Source organism: Chlorocebus sabaeus, chromosome 14 (assembly GCF_047675955.1).
Source record: "Chlorocebus sabaeus isolate Y175 chromosome 14, mChlSab1.0.hap1, whole genome shotgun sequence".
Lineage (NCBI taxonomy): Eukaryota > Metazoa > Chordata > Mammalia > Primates > Cercopithecidae > Chlorocebus > Chlorocebus sabaeus.
In genome coordinates, this window is record NC_132917.1 from 27,037,199 (window position 1) to 27,053,985 (window position 16,787).

Below are 16,787 nucleotides of genomic sequence, written 5' to 3' on the forward strand. Positions count from 1 at the left end.
CCAGCATCAAGGGAGTTGACAGGACTTATCTGTCATCTCTTTCAACATTCATTTTTCTTGTTTCTGGCTCCAGAATCAGAAAAAAGGTCGGATGTGCAATCTTCACCTGTTTATTCGGTAGAGGGTGCCATCTTCAGGTAGCCCTTCACGTTGTACAGAAAACAATGGAGACTTCTCCTCCTGGGGCAGGTAGGGAGCGGCCTCACTGGGGGAAGGCAAAGGGAACAGTTTAAATTTGGAAGGGTTTCACCCATCCCAGGGTTCCCATTATAGAGCCTCTGTCACCCTTTCGTCTCCAGTGGTGTCACCCTTCCTAAGCTTCAGAGATGCTGCTTCAACTTACAGCTCAGATAACAAGTGCCACTTCCAGGCTAAAGGAATCCATTCAGCAAACTCCCAGTATGAATGTTTCTGCTCTCGGCTGGAGAAAAAGCAGCAGCATTAATGGAGGAGGAGAGGGATTCTAGAGCAGCACAGTCCAATAAAACTTTCTGTGGGGATGGAAATGATCTATTATCTGTGCTGCCCAATATGCCAGCTGCTAGCTCCAATTAGCTACTGGGCACCTAAAATGTGGCTAGTGCAGCTGAGAAACAGAGCCTTTCATTTTATTTCACTTCAGTTAAAGTGTTCTAGAGTTCTTGCCTCTAGAGCAGTGCTTTTTAGTAATGAGTGTCATCACAGTATCCCCCATGACTGCTTGTCTTTCCCACAGCCCCACTTCAATACCGTCCCTGCACTCCTCTACCACCCCTTCATTATCCCCAGCCCCCAGTCCCCAAGTCTCACAAGTCCTTGGTGAGATGGAGGCACTTCCAAACAGGAGCCATGATGTGATTTGGTAAGCCATTGGGAGCCATTCCCCGGCAGTGTGGCTTCTGCTTCTGAGGATCAAATTGAAGAAAATATAAGGAAGCGAATTCTACAGGTTGGACAAAGTCCCAGAGACAGCTCTTTTCCAGTTTTTATCTTCTTTGGCAATACCTCCCCCTCCAATCACTGCCCTATCAGCATCTTAAAAGATTTGTGTTTCAACCATTATAATGACTTCTTTACCTTCTGCACTACTCCTCCATCGAAAATACAAAATCCGTTACCTATTTTCTGTTCAGCTTCCTCAACATCTCCATGGCATTTGATTCAGAGGACTTCCCTTATGCCTCTTGAAACTCCCGCGCTATGGAATAGTCTCCCTTACTCCTCTCCCCTCTCTAATATTCCTTCACATGCTCTCCCTTCTTGACAGGTCTCCTCAATGATGGTATTCCCCAGAGTTCCTGTCGTCTTCTCCCCGCTCTACACAGACAGACAGACACTGACACACTCCTAGCAATCTCATCTCATGTCCCATAGCTTTGACTACTATCTTTTTGTTTATTTGGTTGTTTTTTTTTTTGTTTTTGAGACAGGGTCTCACTCTGTCACCCAGGCTGGAGTGCAGTGGCGTGATCTTGGCTCACTGCAGCCCCAGCCTCTGCCTCTTGGGCTCAAGCAATCCTCTCACCTCTGCCTCCTGAGTAGCTGGGACTACAGGCACAGTGCACCACACCTGGCTAATATTTTTGTATTATTTTGTAGAGACAAGGTTTCTCCATGGCCCAGACTGATTTTGAACTCCTGGGCTCAAGCGATCCTTCCCCCTCGGCCTCCCAAAGTGCTGGGATTACAGGTGTGAGCCACCACACCTGGCCTTTTTAAAAATTTAGAGACAGGGTCTTGCTATGTTGTCCATGCCAGACATCAACTCCTGGGCTCAAAAACTCCTCCTGCCTCAGCCTCCTGAGTAGCTCAAAGTACAAATGCATACCACTGAACCCAGTTTGACTACCATCTTTATGCCTGATTATCAAGTTTACATCTCCGTAATGTAAACCTGACTCGGTCTCAACTTCTCTACAAGTTCTAGACAGTGTTGTGGCAAGTCATATTAGAGCATGAGGCAAATGGAAAAAAAAACAGTTAAAAAAAAAAATCAGTAAAGTTCCTGTCTTTATTTAAAATTTTGATATTTTGTTCATCATGGAACAAAATACCCATGATTTCTTGCATTGATTTGATTTTTTTAAATGTTGCATCAAAATAGCATTTATCTCTATTACTGAGGGTTTCTGTTCTCCCTTAAATGTTGCACATGAGGCAAGTAAGGCACTGGTCTCATATATGCAACTGGTGACCAGACATCTCCAGCTGAATGGCCCATGGCCCATGGGCACCTCAAACTCAACATGTCAGAAAGTGAATTCTGCCAGGTGTGGTGGCTCGCACCTGTAATCCCAGCACTTTGGGAGGCCAAGGCGGGCAGATCACCTGAGGTCAAGAATTCAAGACCAGCCTGGCCAACATGGCAAAACCCCATCTCTACTAAAAATACAAAAGTTAGCTGAGCGTGGTGGCGCGTGCCTGTAATCCCAGCTACTTGGGAAGCTGAGGCAGGAGAATCACTTGAATCCAGGAGGCAGAGGTTGCAGTGAGCTGAGATCGCTCCACTGCACTCCAGCCTGGGTAACAGAGCAACACTCTGTTTCAGAAAAAAAAAAAAAGGAAAAAAGAAAGTGAATTCATCTTCTTCCCTCCCCACCTTTGCCCCTCCCACATCCTTTGCCCTTTCCATGTTCCCAGGTTCAGTGCATGATGCCACCATTTAAGCTGGAAGCTGCTATTCAACTTCCTCCCTCCCTTCAATTCCCAAATACTGTTAATTCTCTTACGTATTCCATTCTGTGAGAGAACACAGAAACAAAAGAATTACGAAAAAAAAATTTTTAATTATCTTACATATCTTTTTTTTTTTTTTTTTTAAAAGACAGAGTCTGGCTGGAGTGCAATGACGTGATCTCAGCTCGTCGCAACCTCTGCCTCCTGGGTTCAAGTGATTCTCCTGCCTCAGCCTCCCAAGTAGCTGGGACTACAGGTGCATGCCACCACACTCAGCTAATTATTTTTGTATTTCTAGTAGAGACAGAGTTTCACTATGTTGGTCAAGCTGGTCTCAAATCCCTGGCCTCAAGTGATCCACCTGCCTTGGCCTCCCAAAGTGCTTGGATTACAGGTGTGAGCCACCATGCCTGGCCTTTTACATATCTCTTGAATCTGCCCCCTCCCTGCTCGATTTAGGACCTCACTATCTCTTACCTGAATAATGGAAACTGTCTTTTTTTTTTTTTTTTTTCTGAGAAGGAGTTTCACACTGTCGCCCAGGCTGGAGTGCAATGGTGCAATCTTGGCTCACTGCAACCTCCACCTCCTGGGTTCAAGCAATTCTCCTGCCTCAGCCTCCTGAGTAGCTGGGATTACAGGCATGCATCACCACACCCAGCTAATTTATTTTTAGCAGAAACGGGGTTTCACTACATCAGCCAAGCTGGTCTCGAACTTTTGACCTCGTGATCTGCCTGCCTTGGCCTCCCAAAGTGCTGGGATTATAGGCGTGAGCCACTGTGCCCGGCAAAACTGTCCTCTGTCAACTATAATTTGACCTATTTTCCTAACTGATGTTATTTTTCTACTTAAAAACGTTCGTTGTACAGAGTTTCTGTACAACTGAACTGTGTGTGTGTGTTTTTTTTTGAGATGGAGTCTCACTGTCTTACCTAGGTTGGAGTGTAGTAGTCGATCTCAGCTCACTGCAACCCTCTGCCTCCTGGGTTCAAGTGATTCTCCTTTCTCAGCCTCCCGAGTAGCGGGGACTACAGGTGCGCGCCACCATGCCTGGCTAATTTTTGTATTTTTAGTAGAGACAGGGTTTCACTATATTGGTCAGGCTGGTTTCAAACTCCTGACCTCGGGTGATCCACCCGCCTCGGCCTCCCAAAGTGCTGGGATTACAGGCATTAGCCACCGCGCCTGGCCTGAATTGTGTATTTTTAAATGGTTAAAATGGCAAATTTTATGTTAAATACATTTTACCACACACACACACAAAAAACCTATAAACAAAAACAATCTTTGTTGGTTCCTATTGGTCTATGTCCTTTCATCTTCTCCAGTTTAATCTCGCCTACAACTTTACTCCAGGCTCTATGCTCCAGCCATAACCAGTTTCTGGGAAAACCATCCCCTCTGGCAAACTTCTACTTATCCTTCAAGAAACAATTCAACTATCAATCCTCTGTGAGGCCTAAGCAGTTAATTACCCTTCCTCTATATGCCTAAATCATTTTGTTCACTCCTGGGGTAGTGCTGATTGCACTGTGAACTTGTAAGGCAGGACACTGTCTTATTTATATTTGTGTTTCCTAACAGAGAATAGACATTCAATATATGAATGAATAATCTTGTTTACCTTACCCCTTCTTCTGCGCTCTCCCTAATATGCCAACTGTTTTTGAAATTGACCCTTTTGGCCGGGCGCGGTGGCTCAAGCCTGTAATCCCAGCACTTTGGGAGGCGGAGACGGGTGGATCACGAGGTCAGGAGATCGAGACCATCCTGGCTAACACGGTGAAACCCCGTCTCTACTAAAAAATACAAAAAACTAGCCGGGCGAGGTGGCGGGTGCCTGTAGTCCCAGCTACTCGGGAGGCTGAGGCAGGAGAATGGCGTGAACCCGGGAGGCGGAGCTTGCAGTGAGCCGAGATCTGGCCACTGCACTCCAGCCTGGGCGACAGAGCAAGACTCCGTCTCAAAAAAAAAAAAAAAAAAAAAAAAAAAAGAAATTGACCCTTTTTTCTTTAACCCGTTTTGTCTATTATAGTTACCAGGTCAAAGCTATCTTTCCTTTCTCAGTACCTTGCTGGTCCCCTAAAATCCTACTATGTCCCCATTCACTTTCTTGTCCATTGAGGTTACCCCTGAAGTAGATCCTCGTGGGGTGCTTCGGGGCACTGCAGGCTCAGGTTCAGACGAGCTCTCACTTGGGCCCTCACTTTCTTCCACATCTTCAGCCTCAACCTGGAGAAAAAAGTCTTCATCCTGTGGAGCACCATCCACCTCTTCTCCACCTGGACAGGCTGCTGGCTGCCGGATCTTCTTCGGTTTGGTGGGGCTGCTCACCTTGGGGCCCTCAGGACAGGACACAGGAGCAGGCAAGGCTGTTGAGAGCTCTTCAGCTAGTTCCTGAAGATACAGAAGTGCCCTGTGGGATAGGGCAGAGTCAGAGCCATTCTCACATATAACTGAGAACCCACGTTTCCAGACATGGCTATTTTTATCTCAATGGATCCTCCCAATAAACACATGATTAACCAATTAACTCATATTAATTTCCCCTTCCCCCTTGGAAGAAGAAAAACCAGAAATCTAAGTTATGTGACTTGGCCGAGATGACTCAGATAACAAATGTGGAATCTGAACCCAGGTCTTCTCACTCCGAGTTCAATGCATTTTTCATTCCACCACAGTCAAAGAACACAGAGGGCAAGAGAAAGAATGGAACAGCACATACATATAGACATATACTGGACAGTAAAACAGCAATAAAGAGCTGGGTAGTTTGTGAAAAATGGCATTGGACATAAAGTACAGAAAGTAATTCTTAGATAAACCAAGTTAGCAATACGTACCATTAACAGTGCTGTGATAAGAGCCTAAAGGACTGCTGAAGTCCCTAGAATCCAGACACCACCCCTGCTTACCTAATACCTCATCACAGTCTTCTCATCCCTCCAATATCTGCCCCACTCTGATCCTTGCACCCAAACCCCCTCCACCAAGCTGTGCCCCACAATCCTTACACTTGGGCAGCCCTTCGGCGGGGTCGTTCCCCAGAAGGGGTCTCAAAGTCCTCAGGGGGCCTCTTTGGAGATGGAGATTCTGGCCGCTCTAGGTCTTTTGACAACTTCAGCAGTAGCAGCTCTGCCTTGGACTTTCGACCTCGTTTCTTAGGCATGGGGGTGGACAGAGGGTTGGACTGATCTAAGAGACCAGGAACCAGAGGGGCTGATGGAGGATTAGGCTGTTGGGGCCTTTTGGGGCCTTTTCGTGTCCTACCACCTCTCTTCCGGCCAGGCTTTGAGGCCCTAGGCTTTGAGACCTTTGACATCTCTGAAGAAAGATCTGTAGAGAAGAATATAGGTCTGTGAGATGGGACCAGAACTCAAACCTCTTTGGAAAAGATTACCCTGTATCCAGGTTTGTAAGATCCTATGAGCTCAACCTGCTCTCTTTCATCTTAAGCTCGGCATGGGGAATAAAAAGATAAGAGGACAAGGTACATACCTTGCTGTTCCAGTCTGGAGAGGCTTTCCTGCTCTGATGGGAGCCTCCTCTGATCAGGAGAATCCTCAAATCCAGGCAAAGGGGTAGGTAATGACATCTCTATGGAAGCCTCTGCACTGGTCATTTCTGAAGAGGTCTTGACATCAAGCTGATTTAGCACATCTTGTCCAGGAGAGTCTACCACAGTCATGTTCCCCACGGGGCCGGCCTCCCCCAGGGCAACATAGCCGACCCCGCAGGTATCCATCAGCACCCCCCAAAATGGCTGCCCCTGCATACAGAGACATACGAATGAGTAGAAGACAGAAACTATTTGTACTAGCTCAGATTTTTGTTTCCCCATCTTTTCTCCCCTCATTCTCACACCCATACCCAAGTTCCCTGATTATTCACTCATTCAACAATATTTACTAAGCACCTTCTATATGTTAGGCACTGTTCTGGAAACTGGTAAGGAGCCAGGTGCAGTGGCTCACATCTGCAATCCCAACACTTTGGGAAGCTGAGGCAGGAAGGCAGCTTGAGCTTAGGAGTTTGAGGCTAGCCTGGGCAACACAGCAAGACCCTTTCTCTAGCAAAAAAAAAAAAAATTTTAAATTAAAAAATTAAAAACAAAAAAAGAAACTGGTGATATGACAATAAGCAAGACAGACAAGGTCCCTGCCCTCATGGAACTTACATTTTGGTGAAGCAGACAAACAAGTAAACAAAACTTCCTTTTTTTTTTTTTTTTTGACAGAGTTTCGCTCTTGTCACCCAGGCTGGAGTGTAATGGCATGATCTTAGCTAACTGCAACCTCCACCTCCTGGGTTCAAGCAATTCTCCTGCCTCAGCCTCCCAAGTAGCTGGAATTACAGGCACGTGCCACCATGCCCAGCTAATTTTTGTATTTTTAGTAGAGATGAGGTTTCACCATGTGGGCCAGGCTGGTCTCAAACTCCTGACCTCAGGTGATCCACCCACCTCAGCTTCCCAAAGTGCTGGGATTACGGGTGTGAGCGACCGTGCCTGGCCATAAAGCTTCCATTTATTAAATGCTAACTATGTGCCAAGCACTATACTAAATGCTATATATAATTATCTAATTTAAACCTCATATATTTTCTTGTAAGGATGAAGCAGTGAATGCACAATTATTTAACCTCTGTCTCTGAAACCCAATGAAATGAAACACACACACACAGACATACACACACCCCAAAAAAGGAGAGAGAGAAAAATTTGTCTATCATGAATCTAGGAAGGGGACACAACTTCCTTAGAATATACTACAAAAAAGAGCTGCCAGATACTACAAAATTTAGACCAAAGTGAAGAGGCATACTTAATGTTAACATCTATTTTTGTAAGGATTAGTCAAGAAATAAGTTTATTTAATAAATAAATAAAAGACCAGGCAGGATGGCTTATGCCTGCAATTCCAACACTTTGAGAGGCCAAGGAAGAAGCTTGAGGCCAGGAGTTCAACACCAGTCTGGGCAACATAGGGAGACCTCATCTCTACAAAAAATTTTAAAAGTTAGCTGGGCATGGTGGTGTGCACCTGTAGTCCCAGCTACATGTAAAGCTGAAACAGGAGGATTGCTTGAGCCTAGGAGTTCGAGGTTACAGTGAGCATTGATGGTGTTACCATACGCCAACCTAGGCAACCGTAAGACCCCCATCTCTAAAAATATTTAAAAATAATTTTCTGGCCAGACACAATAGCTTATGCCTGTAATTCCAGCACTTTGGGAGGACAGGGCAGAAGGATGGCTTGAATCCAGGAATTTAAGACCATCCTAGGCAACAGAGTGAGACCCCTTTGCTACAAAAAAACATGGTGGTGCACACCTATAGTCCCACCTACTTGGGAGGTTGAAGTGGGAGAATCACTTGAGCCCAGGAGTTCAAGGCTGCAGTGAGCTGTAATCACATCACTGCACTACAGCCGGGGCAACAAAGCAACACCCTATCTCAAGTAAATAAATAAATGAATTTATTTTTTAAAAAGAATGAGTTGGCCGGGCACAGTGGCTCACACCTGTAATCCCAGCTGAGGCAGGCAGATCACCTGAGGTCAGGAGTTCGAGACCAGCCTGGCCAATATGGTGAAACTCCGTCTCCACTAAAACGACAAAAATTAGCCAGGCACGGTGGAAGGTGCTTGTAATCCCAGCTACTCAGGAGGCTGAGGCAAGAGAATCAACTGAACCTGTGGGGCGGAGGTTGCAGTGAGCTGAGATCACGCCACTGTACTCCAGCCTGGGTGGAGTGAGACTGTCTTTAAAAAAAAGAATGAGTCAAAGAGTTCTTTGGTGCCCTGCCATCAATATTTCACCTGGATGGGGATGGTGGGCAGGCTATGAGATAATCAAGGAACACCCTATTACATTAAGAAAGCTTTTCTTTTTTTTATTTTTTTGAGACGGAGTTTCACTCTTGTTGCCAGGCTGGAGTGCAGAGGTGTGATCTCGGCTCACTGCAACCTCCGCCTCCCAGGTTCAAGGGATTCTCCTGCCTCAGCCTCCCGAGTAGCTGGGACAACAGGTGCCCGCCACCACACCTAGCTAATTTTTTGTATTTTTAGTAGACATGGGGTTTCACTATGTTGGTCAGGCTGGTCTTGACTCCTGACCTCAGGTGATGTGCCCACCTTGGCCTCCCAAAGTGCTAGGATTACAGACTTGAGCCACCATGAACAACCACTTTTTTTTTTTTTTTTTTTTTTGAGACAGGTTCTTGTTCTATCATTCAGGCTGCAGTGGTACAGTGGTGTGATCACAGCTCACTGCAGCCCTGTCCTCCAGGGCTCAAGCAATCTTTCTGCCTCAGCCTCCCAAGTAGCTAGGACTACAGGCATGTATCACCATGCCTGGCTAATTTTTAAAATTTTCGTAGAGATGAGGTCTCACTACGTTGCCCAGGATGGTATTGAATTCCTGGGCTCAAGCAATCTTTCCACCTGTCTCCCAAAATGTTGGGATTATAGGTGTTAGCCATCGTGCCCGTCCTGAAGCTTTTTTTTTTTTTTGAGACAGGGTCTCGTTCTGTAACCCAGGCTGGAGGGCAGTGGTGCAATCACAGCTCACTGCAGCTGGGACCTCCCAGGCTCAGGTGATCCTCCCACCTCAGTCAACTGAGTAGTTGGGACTACAGGCATACACCACCATGCCTGAATAATTTTTGTATTTTTTGTAGAGACTAAGTTGCACCATGTTGCCCAGGCTGGAGTGCAATGGCGCGACTACAAACTCAAAATCCTGGACTCAAGCAATTCTCTCCATTTCCTCTCCCAAAATGCTGGGATTACTACTGGCATAAACCACTATGCCTTGCCTTTTTTACTTTTTAAAATTAAATTTTTTTTTTTTTCTGAGTCAGGATCTCGATCTGTCACCCAGGCAGGTGTGGTGGTGTCCACTAACTCCTGGGCTCAAACAATCCTCCCTTCCCAGCTTCCCAAGTAGCCGAGACTTCAAATGTGCACCAATACACCCAGATAAGTTTTTAATTTTTTTTGTGCAGATTGGGTCTTGCTATTTTGCCCAGGCTAGTCTTGAGTTCCTAACCTCAAGAGATCCTCCCACCTTGGCTTCCCAAAGTGCTGTGATTACAGGCATAAGCCACCACGCCTGGCCAAGAAACCTTTCCATATTGAAGAATTGACTAAATTGTCACTAGTCTTCATTTTCTTCAAACCCCAAAAAATTAGCTGTATAACCATGGGCCAAAGTAAACTGAGATAAAACACTGACCACCAAACCCGAAACCTAAGCAACACAGAACTCTCCAAGGGTCCAGTTTTTGGCCAGAATAACCTGCCTGTCTGTGATACAGCCGGAGACACAGTTCAAATCCCAGGATGGGACACCACCCCCCGCACCATAGATCTATATACACCTTAAGGATAAAGGATAAACAGTTCATCAGTCTCAGTGGAAAAGTGTGCTAATACAAATTCCATAAGAAATATAAAAGCTTCCAACTGTCTCACATGAAGAAGCTACAGATTATAAACTATAACAATGGCCAACCCTCTGAGGCAGGTGCTGAGGATACAAGAAAACACATGTGCCAAAGATACATTATAACACTGCCAAGGTAAATAAAGGTCAGTGAAAATCCATCTATATTGTTCTTTTGATAAATAAGAAGCCCTGACAGAACTGCCCCATTCAAAATTAGTCACAAGCAAAAAGGACCTATGCATAGATTACTTAAAGAATAAAAAGGATAGAAAGACAAAGGGTACCCTTTTGAAGAAGTGATTCAGAAAACAGAAGCAAATTTCCAACAAAAATTCCTGCACTTTCAAAAACACCAAAGGGATTGTGAAATCCAAGAACTAGGGTTTGAACATCCCCTCCAAAACTCATGTTGAAATTTAATTGCCATTTGTAACAGTATTAAGAGGTGGAACCTTCAAGGGATGGATTAGGCTACAAGGGCTCCACCCTGACCAGTCAGATCAGCATCATTATAAAAGGGTGACTTTAGCGCAGGACTTAATCCTTGTAATCCCTGCGCTTAGGGAGTCGGAGGTGGGAGGATCCCTTGAGCCCAGGAGTTTGAGACCAGCCTGGGCAACGTGGCAAAACTCTGTCTCTACAGAAAAATACCAAAACAGGGCCAGGTGCAGTGGCTCACGCCTGTAATGCCAGCACTTTAGGAGGCCGGGGCAGGCGAATCACGAGGTGAAGAGTTCGAGACCACTATGGCCAACATGGTGAAACCCTCTCTATACTAAGCATACAAAAATCAGCTGGGTGTGGTGCTGCATGCCTGTAATCCCAGCTACTTGGGAGGCTGAGGCAGGAGAATTGTTTGAACTCGGGAGGCGGAGGTTGCAGTGAGCCAAGATTGCGCCACTGCACTCCAGCCTGGGCAACAGAGCAAGACTCCGCTTGGAAAAAAAAAAAAAAAACTAGCTAGGCATGGTGGGCAGCAGGGACCTCTAGTCCCAGCTACTCAGGAATTGGAGGTGGGAAGATCGCCTGAGCCCGGCAGGTGGAGTTTGCAGTGAGCAGAGATTGCAATGAGCAGAAATCGTGCCCCTGCACTCCAGCCTGGGTAATAAAGCCAGACTCTGTCTCAAAAAACAAAAAACAAAAAAAAAATAAAAAACATGTATCATAACAATAAACACATATCATTTAAATTCATCCATTAAAAAAAACAATAGGGGCAGACACAGGCTCATGCCTGTATTCCCAGCATGTTGGGAGGCCGAGGCAGGCAGATTGAGGCCAGGAATTTGAGACCAGCCTGGCCAACAAAGCGAAACCCCATCTCTACTAAAAATACAAAAATTAGCTGGGCATGGTGGCACACGCCTGTGATCCCAGCTACTCAGGAGACTGAGGCATGAGAATCACTTGAGCCTGGGAGGTGGAGCCGAGATCACACCACTGCATCCCAGCCTGGGCAGACAGAGCAAGACGCTATCTCAAAAGTAAAAAGAATAAAGATTTGGTTTGAGGGCCGGGCACGGTGGCTCCAGCCTGTAATCCCAGCACTTTGGGAGGCTGAGGCGGGTGGATCACAAGGTCAGGAGTCCCTGCACTCCAGCCTGGCCAATACTGTGAAACCCCGTCTCTACTAAAAATACAAAAATTAGCCGAGAGTGGTGGCGGACGCCTGTAGTCCCAGCTATTCGGGAGGCTGAGGCAGAAGAATCGCTTGAACCCGGGAGGCGGAGGTTGTAGTGAGCTGAGATCGGGCCACTGCACTCCAGCCTGGGGCGACAGAGAGAGACTCGGTCTCAAAAACAAAACAAAACAAAAAAAGGTTTGCTTTGATTTTAATTTTGTATTTATTTATTTTTGAAATGGAGTCTTGCTCTTGTCACCTAGGCTGGAATGCAGTGGCCCGATCTCAGCTCACCACAACCTCTGCCTCCCAGGTTCAAGTGACTCTCCTGCTTTAGCTTCCCCAGTAGCTAGGATTACAGGCGGCTGCCACCGTACCCAGCTAATTTTTGTATTTTTAGTAGAGATGGGGTTTCACCATGTTGGCCAGGCTGGTCTCAAATGCCTGACCTCAAGTGAACTACCCCTCGGCCTCCCAAAGTGCTGGGATTACAGGCGTGAGTCACTGTGCCCAGCCTGATTTGATTTTAAAAGACAAGTAACTATATGCTTTTCAAGAGATGCCTTTGTATTTTCAAAAAACAAGGATGAATTAAAATGTACAGGGCAAAATCTAAGCAAAAATAAAGGAGGAGTTCTGATGACAATAGCAAAGCCGAACTTAGGGGGAAAATATTAAATAGGAATAAAAGGAGTAGTAGTATTTTTGAGACGGAGCCTTGCTCTGTTGCCCAGGCTGGAGTGCAGTGGTGCGATCTTGGCTTACTGCAACCTCTGCCTCCTGGGTTCAAGCAACTCTCCTGCCTCAGCCTCCCGAGTAGCTGGGATTACAGGCACGTGCCACAATGCACCGCTAACTTTTGTATTTTTTAGTAGAGACGGTGTCTGGCTGTGTTGGCCAGGTTGGTCTTGAACTCCCGACCTCAAATGATTCCCCTGTCTCAGTCTCCCAAAAAGCTGGGATTACAGGCATGAGCCACTGTGCCCAGCCCAAAAGGGAGTAGTTTATAATGAATAAAACTTCAAATCATATAAAAGATACAAATATCATGGACATTTAAACATCAAACAGCATCAAAAGATATAAAGCAAAATGTTCATGACATAGAACAATAACTTCTTTTAATCATTGACAAAGTCGGTAAGAACAAAGAAGATATAACTAAAATAAATATTCCCCCCATATTGGTTCAGTTGCACAGAACAGAAACCTCTCCAATCACTTCAAGCAGAAAGGAATTCACTACAGGGTATTAAACAGTTCATATCAGTGGTTCACAAGGTGTGGCCCCAGAAAGAGCAGCATCAGTATCACCTGCAAATTTGTTAAAATGCAAATTTCTAGTCCTACCCCAGGCCTACCGAATCAGCAATTCTGGATGGGGCCAGCACTTTGTGTTTTAACAAGCCCTTCAGGGGATTCTGACGCACACTCAAGCTGAAAAACACTTGCATAAATGATCACGAGGAGCGCTGAGGGAAAAACAGTTGGTAGGAACAAGTGCTTATCAAACTGGGAAGTTGCTCTTATTTACAGCTGCTGGCTCAAGAATCATATGCTAAGCTGGGCGCAGTGGCTCATCATGCTTGTAATCCCAACACTCTGGGAGGCCAAAGTGGGAGGATCACTTGAGGCCAGGAGTTCAAGATCAGCCTGGGCAACACAGCAAGACTTTGTCTCTGCAAAATTTTTTTTTTTTAAATTAGCTGAGGCTGGGTGTGGTGGCTCATGCCTGTAATCCCAGCACTCTGGGAGGCTGATGCAGGTGGATCACCTAAGGTCAGGAGTTCCAGACCAGCCTGGCCAAAAGTGGTGTAGCTCCAACACTACTTTCTTGAAACATTCACTTTTCTTGAGAAGCAATTCACAAGCAGTAAACTTGCAGAGTTTTACAAAATTTCCTGAGTTTTTTACAGTTGTCTCATTCACACCTATTTGGCAACTTTTTTGTTTGCAAACTCACCTCTTTTGTCTTTCTAAAGCATTCAATTTAGTTTTAGTTTGCTTCTTTTACTTTTTTAGAATTGTTTTTACAAAACTTTTACTTAATATAAAATACTATAAAGATAGCAGCAAAAGGCCAGGTGTGGTGGCTCACGCCTATAATCCCAGCACGTTGGGAGGCCAAGGAGGGCAGATTATGAGGTCAGGAGATGAGACCACGGTGAAATCTCATCTCTACTAAAAAATACAAAAAAGTAGCAGGGCGCAGTGGCAGGCGCCTGTAAGTCCCAGCTACTCGGGAGGCTGAGGCAGAAGAATGGCATGAACCTGGGAGGGGGAGTTTGCAGTGAGCCGAGATCGTGCCACTGCACTCCAGCCTGGGTGACAGAGTGAGACTCCATCTCAAAAAAAAAACACACACACACAAAATTTAGCTGGGCGTGGCAGCACATCCCTGTAATCCCAGCTACTTAGGAGGCGGAGGCAGGAGAATTGCTCGCAGGAGGTTGCAGTAGCCAAGATTGCACCACTGCACTCCAGCCTGGCAACAGAGCTAGACTCCACCTCAAAACAAAACAAAACAAAACAAAAAAGATAGCATCACCAAACATCTATGTTCAACTTAGTTTTTTGTTTTTGTTTTCATTTTTTTCTGAGACAGAGTCTCGCTCTGTCTCCCAGGCTGGAGCGCAGTGGCACGATCTCAGCTCACTGCAGCCTCCACCTCCAGGGTTCAAGCGATTCTCTGCCTCAGCCTCTTGAGTAGCTGGGATTATAGGCACGTGCCACCATGCCCAGCTAATTTTTGTATTTCTAGTAGAGATGGGGTTTCACCATGTTGGCCAGGCTGTTCTCAAACTCCCAACCTCAGGTGATCCACCCACCTCCGCCTTCCAATCAACTTAGTTTTAATAGAAATAATAACTCTTTCATATTAAAATTTCTTTTCCCTGTCACCCAAGTTGGAGCCCAGTGTTGTGATCAGGGCTTACTGCCACCTTGACCTCCTGGGCCCAAGTGATCCTCCCATCTCAGCCTCTCAGGCCACTGGGACCACATGCACACACCACCAGGTCTAGCTAATTTTTGTTTTTTTTTGTAGAGACAGGGTCTCAACTATCTTACTCAGATTGGTCTCAAACTCCTGGGCTCAAGTGATTCTCTCGCTTCAACTTTCAAAGTGCTAGGATTACAGGTTTGAGTCACCACACCCAGCCTATAACAACGTATAAAGACAAAGCAACTAACATTTAAAAAAAAAAAAAAAAAAAAAAAAAGGTGGGAGCCTGGACAACATAACAAAACTCTGTCTCTACCAAAAAAAAAAAAAAAATTTAATTAGCTGGGTGTGGTGGCACAGGCCTGTAGCTCTAGCTACTCGAGAGGCTGAGGCCGGAGGATCGCTTGAGCCCAGGAGTTCAAGGTTACAGTGAGCTGTGATCATGCCACTCCACTCCAGCCTGGGTGACAGAGCAAGACCTTATCTCAAAAAAAAAAAAAAAAAAAAAAAAAAAGTGGAAATCAATATAATGACTCTTGGCAAACATTCAACTCAACTAGTGGAAGCAGACTGACCAGGTCTACAGGAGAAAAACCTTCAAGCTTCAAGCATTTAGAGAGGAAACAGGGTATGTCAGTTAACGTAAGGAGCTAAATGGAAATCATTTAAGAGAGCTTCTATACACGTCTTAAGGATTTTCTAGGCCAAGTGCTGTGACTCAGGCCTGTAATCCCAGCACTTTGGGAGGCCAAGGCAGATGGATCACTTGAGGTCAGGACACTAGCCTGGCCAACATGGTGAAACCCCATCTCTACTAAAAATACAAAAATTAGCCAGGCGTGGTGGCAGGCTCCTGTAATCCCATCTACTCGGGAGTCTGAGACAGGAGAATCACTTGAACCAAGGAGGCAGAGGCAGAGGTTGCAGTGAGCTGAGATCACGCCACTGCACTCCAACCTGGGTGAGAAGAGGAAGATTCTGTTTTGTTTTGGTTTTTGGTTTTTTTTAAGGATTTTCTACATCAGTATACATAAATTTATCTCATTCTTCCTAACTGCTGTACAGCATTCCACAGACTTAGTTATTTAGACAATCTTCATTTAATGAACAATCAAGTTAAAATACTATTGCAAAAAATACTGCAATAAACATCCTAGTACAAATCCCTTCATTAATTCATCAATAAGAGATTTTTCTCGAATAATCATCTGAACATGGAATTACTGTACTACACTGAAAAAATGCACATTTTCAAAATTTGATACTCCCAAACAGCTCACCAAAATTAAAACCATTTATGTATATTAGTACCCATTTTATCACACCTTTACTGTTTTTAATTTTCGCCAATCTGATAGGTGAAAGAATTCTTCCCCACTCTATTTATTTACACTGATAATAACTGGTGTTAGCAACTTCTTTCTATATATTGGATACCCATATGTCTTTTATGAATTGCCTGTACATACAATTTGCCTGGCCGGGCACAGTGGCTCACGCCTGTAATCCCAGCATTTTGGGAGGCTGAGGTGGGCGGATCACGAGGTCAGGAGTTCGAGACCAGCCTAACCAACATGGTGAAACCCCGTCTCTACTAAAAATACAAAATTAGCCAGGCGTGGTGGCACGCGCCTATAATCCCAGCTACTCAGGAGGCTGAGACAGGAGAATCGCTTGAACCCGGGAGGCAGAGGCTGCAGTGAGCCGAGATCGTGCCACTGCGCTCCAGCCTGGGAGACAGAGCGAGACTCTGTCCCGGGAGGCGGAGGTTGTGGTGAGCCGAGATCACGCCACTGCACTCCAGCCTGGGCAACAAGAGCAAAACTCCGTCTCAAAAAAAAAAAAAAATACACTTCTCATGGAAGGCAGCAACCGGATGTGTGATGGTACAAATTTTGGATACACAGTAAAGGAATAGATGATCAGTAAATTCGTACTAGAGTTTCTAAAATCTTCCACTGCACCCCAATCTGGTTCCCTTGCTGCTCCACGATGCCAGCCTGACCTCCCCGGCCAAGAAAAAGTAATGACACAACACTGCACCTCAAGTATGAAATTACTTTAAACACACTGCTTGGCTTAATATGTCGTTTCCTAAAGTGCTCCTAGGGTACA

The 16,787-nt window shown here is 45.5% G+C and overlaps 1 protein-coding gene across 2 annotated transcripts in view; it reads right to left on the reverse strand.

Annotated features, from left to right (window-relative positions):
- Positions 1-16,787, reverse strand: part of GTF3C2 (general transcription factor IIIC subunit 2) — a 28,797-nt gene that overhangs the window by 10,956 nt on the left and 1,054 nt on the right. For both annotated transcript variants that reach the window (XM_038006708.2, XM_038006709.2), the window contains exons 2-7: positions 6,157-6,427; positions 5,673-5,994; positions 4,789-5,074; positions 790-884; positions 344-421; positions 107-205 (exon numbers count right to left, since the gene is read on the reverse strand). In XM_038006708.2, the coding sequence (XP_037862636.2) occupies positions 107-205; positions 344-421; positions 790-884; positions 4,789-5,074; positions 5,673-5,994; positions 6,157-6,403 (1,127 nt within the window). In that variant the 5' untranslated portion in view covers positions 6,404-6,427. The remainder of the gene's footprint in view (positions 1-106; positions 206-343; positions 422-789; positions 885-4,788; positions 5,075-5,672; positions 5,995-6,156; positions 6,428-16,787) is intronic.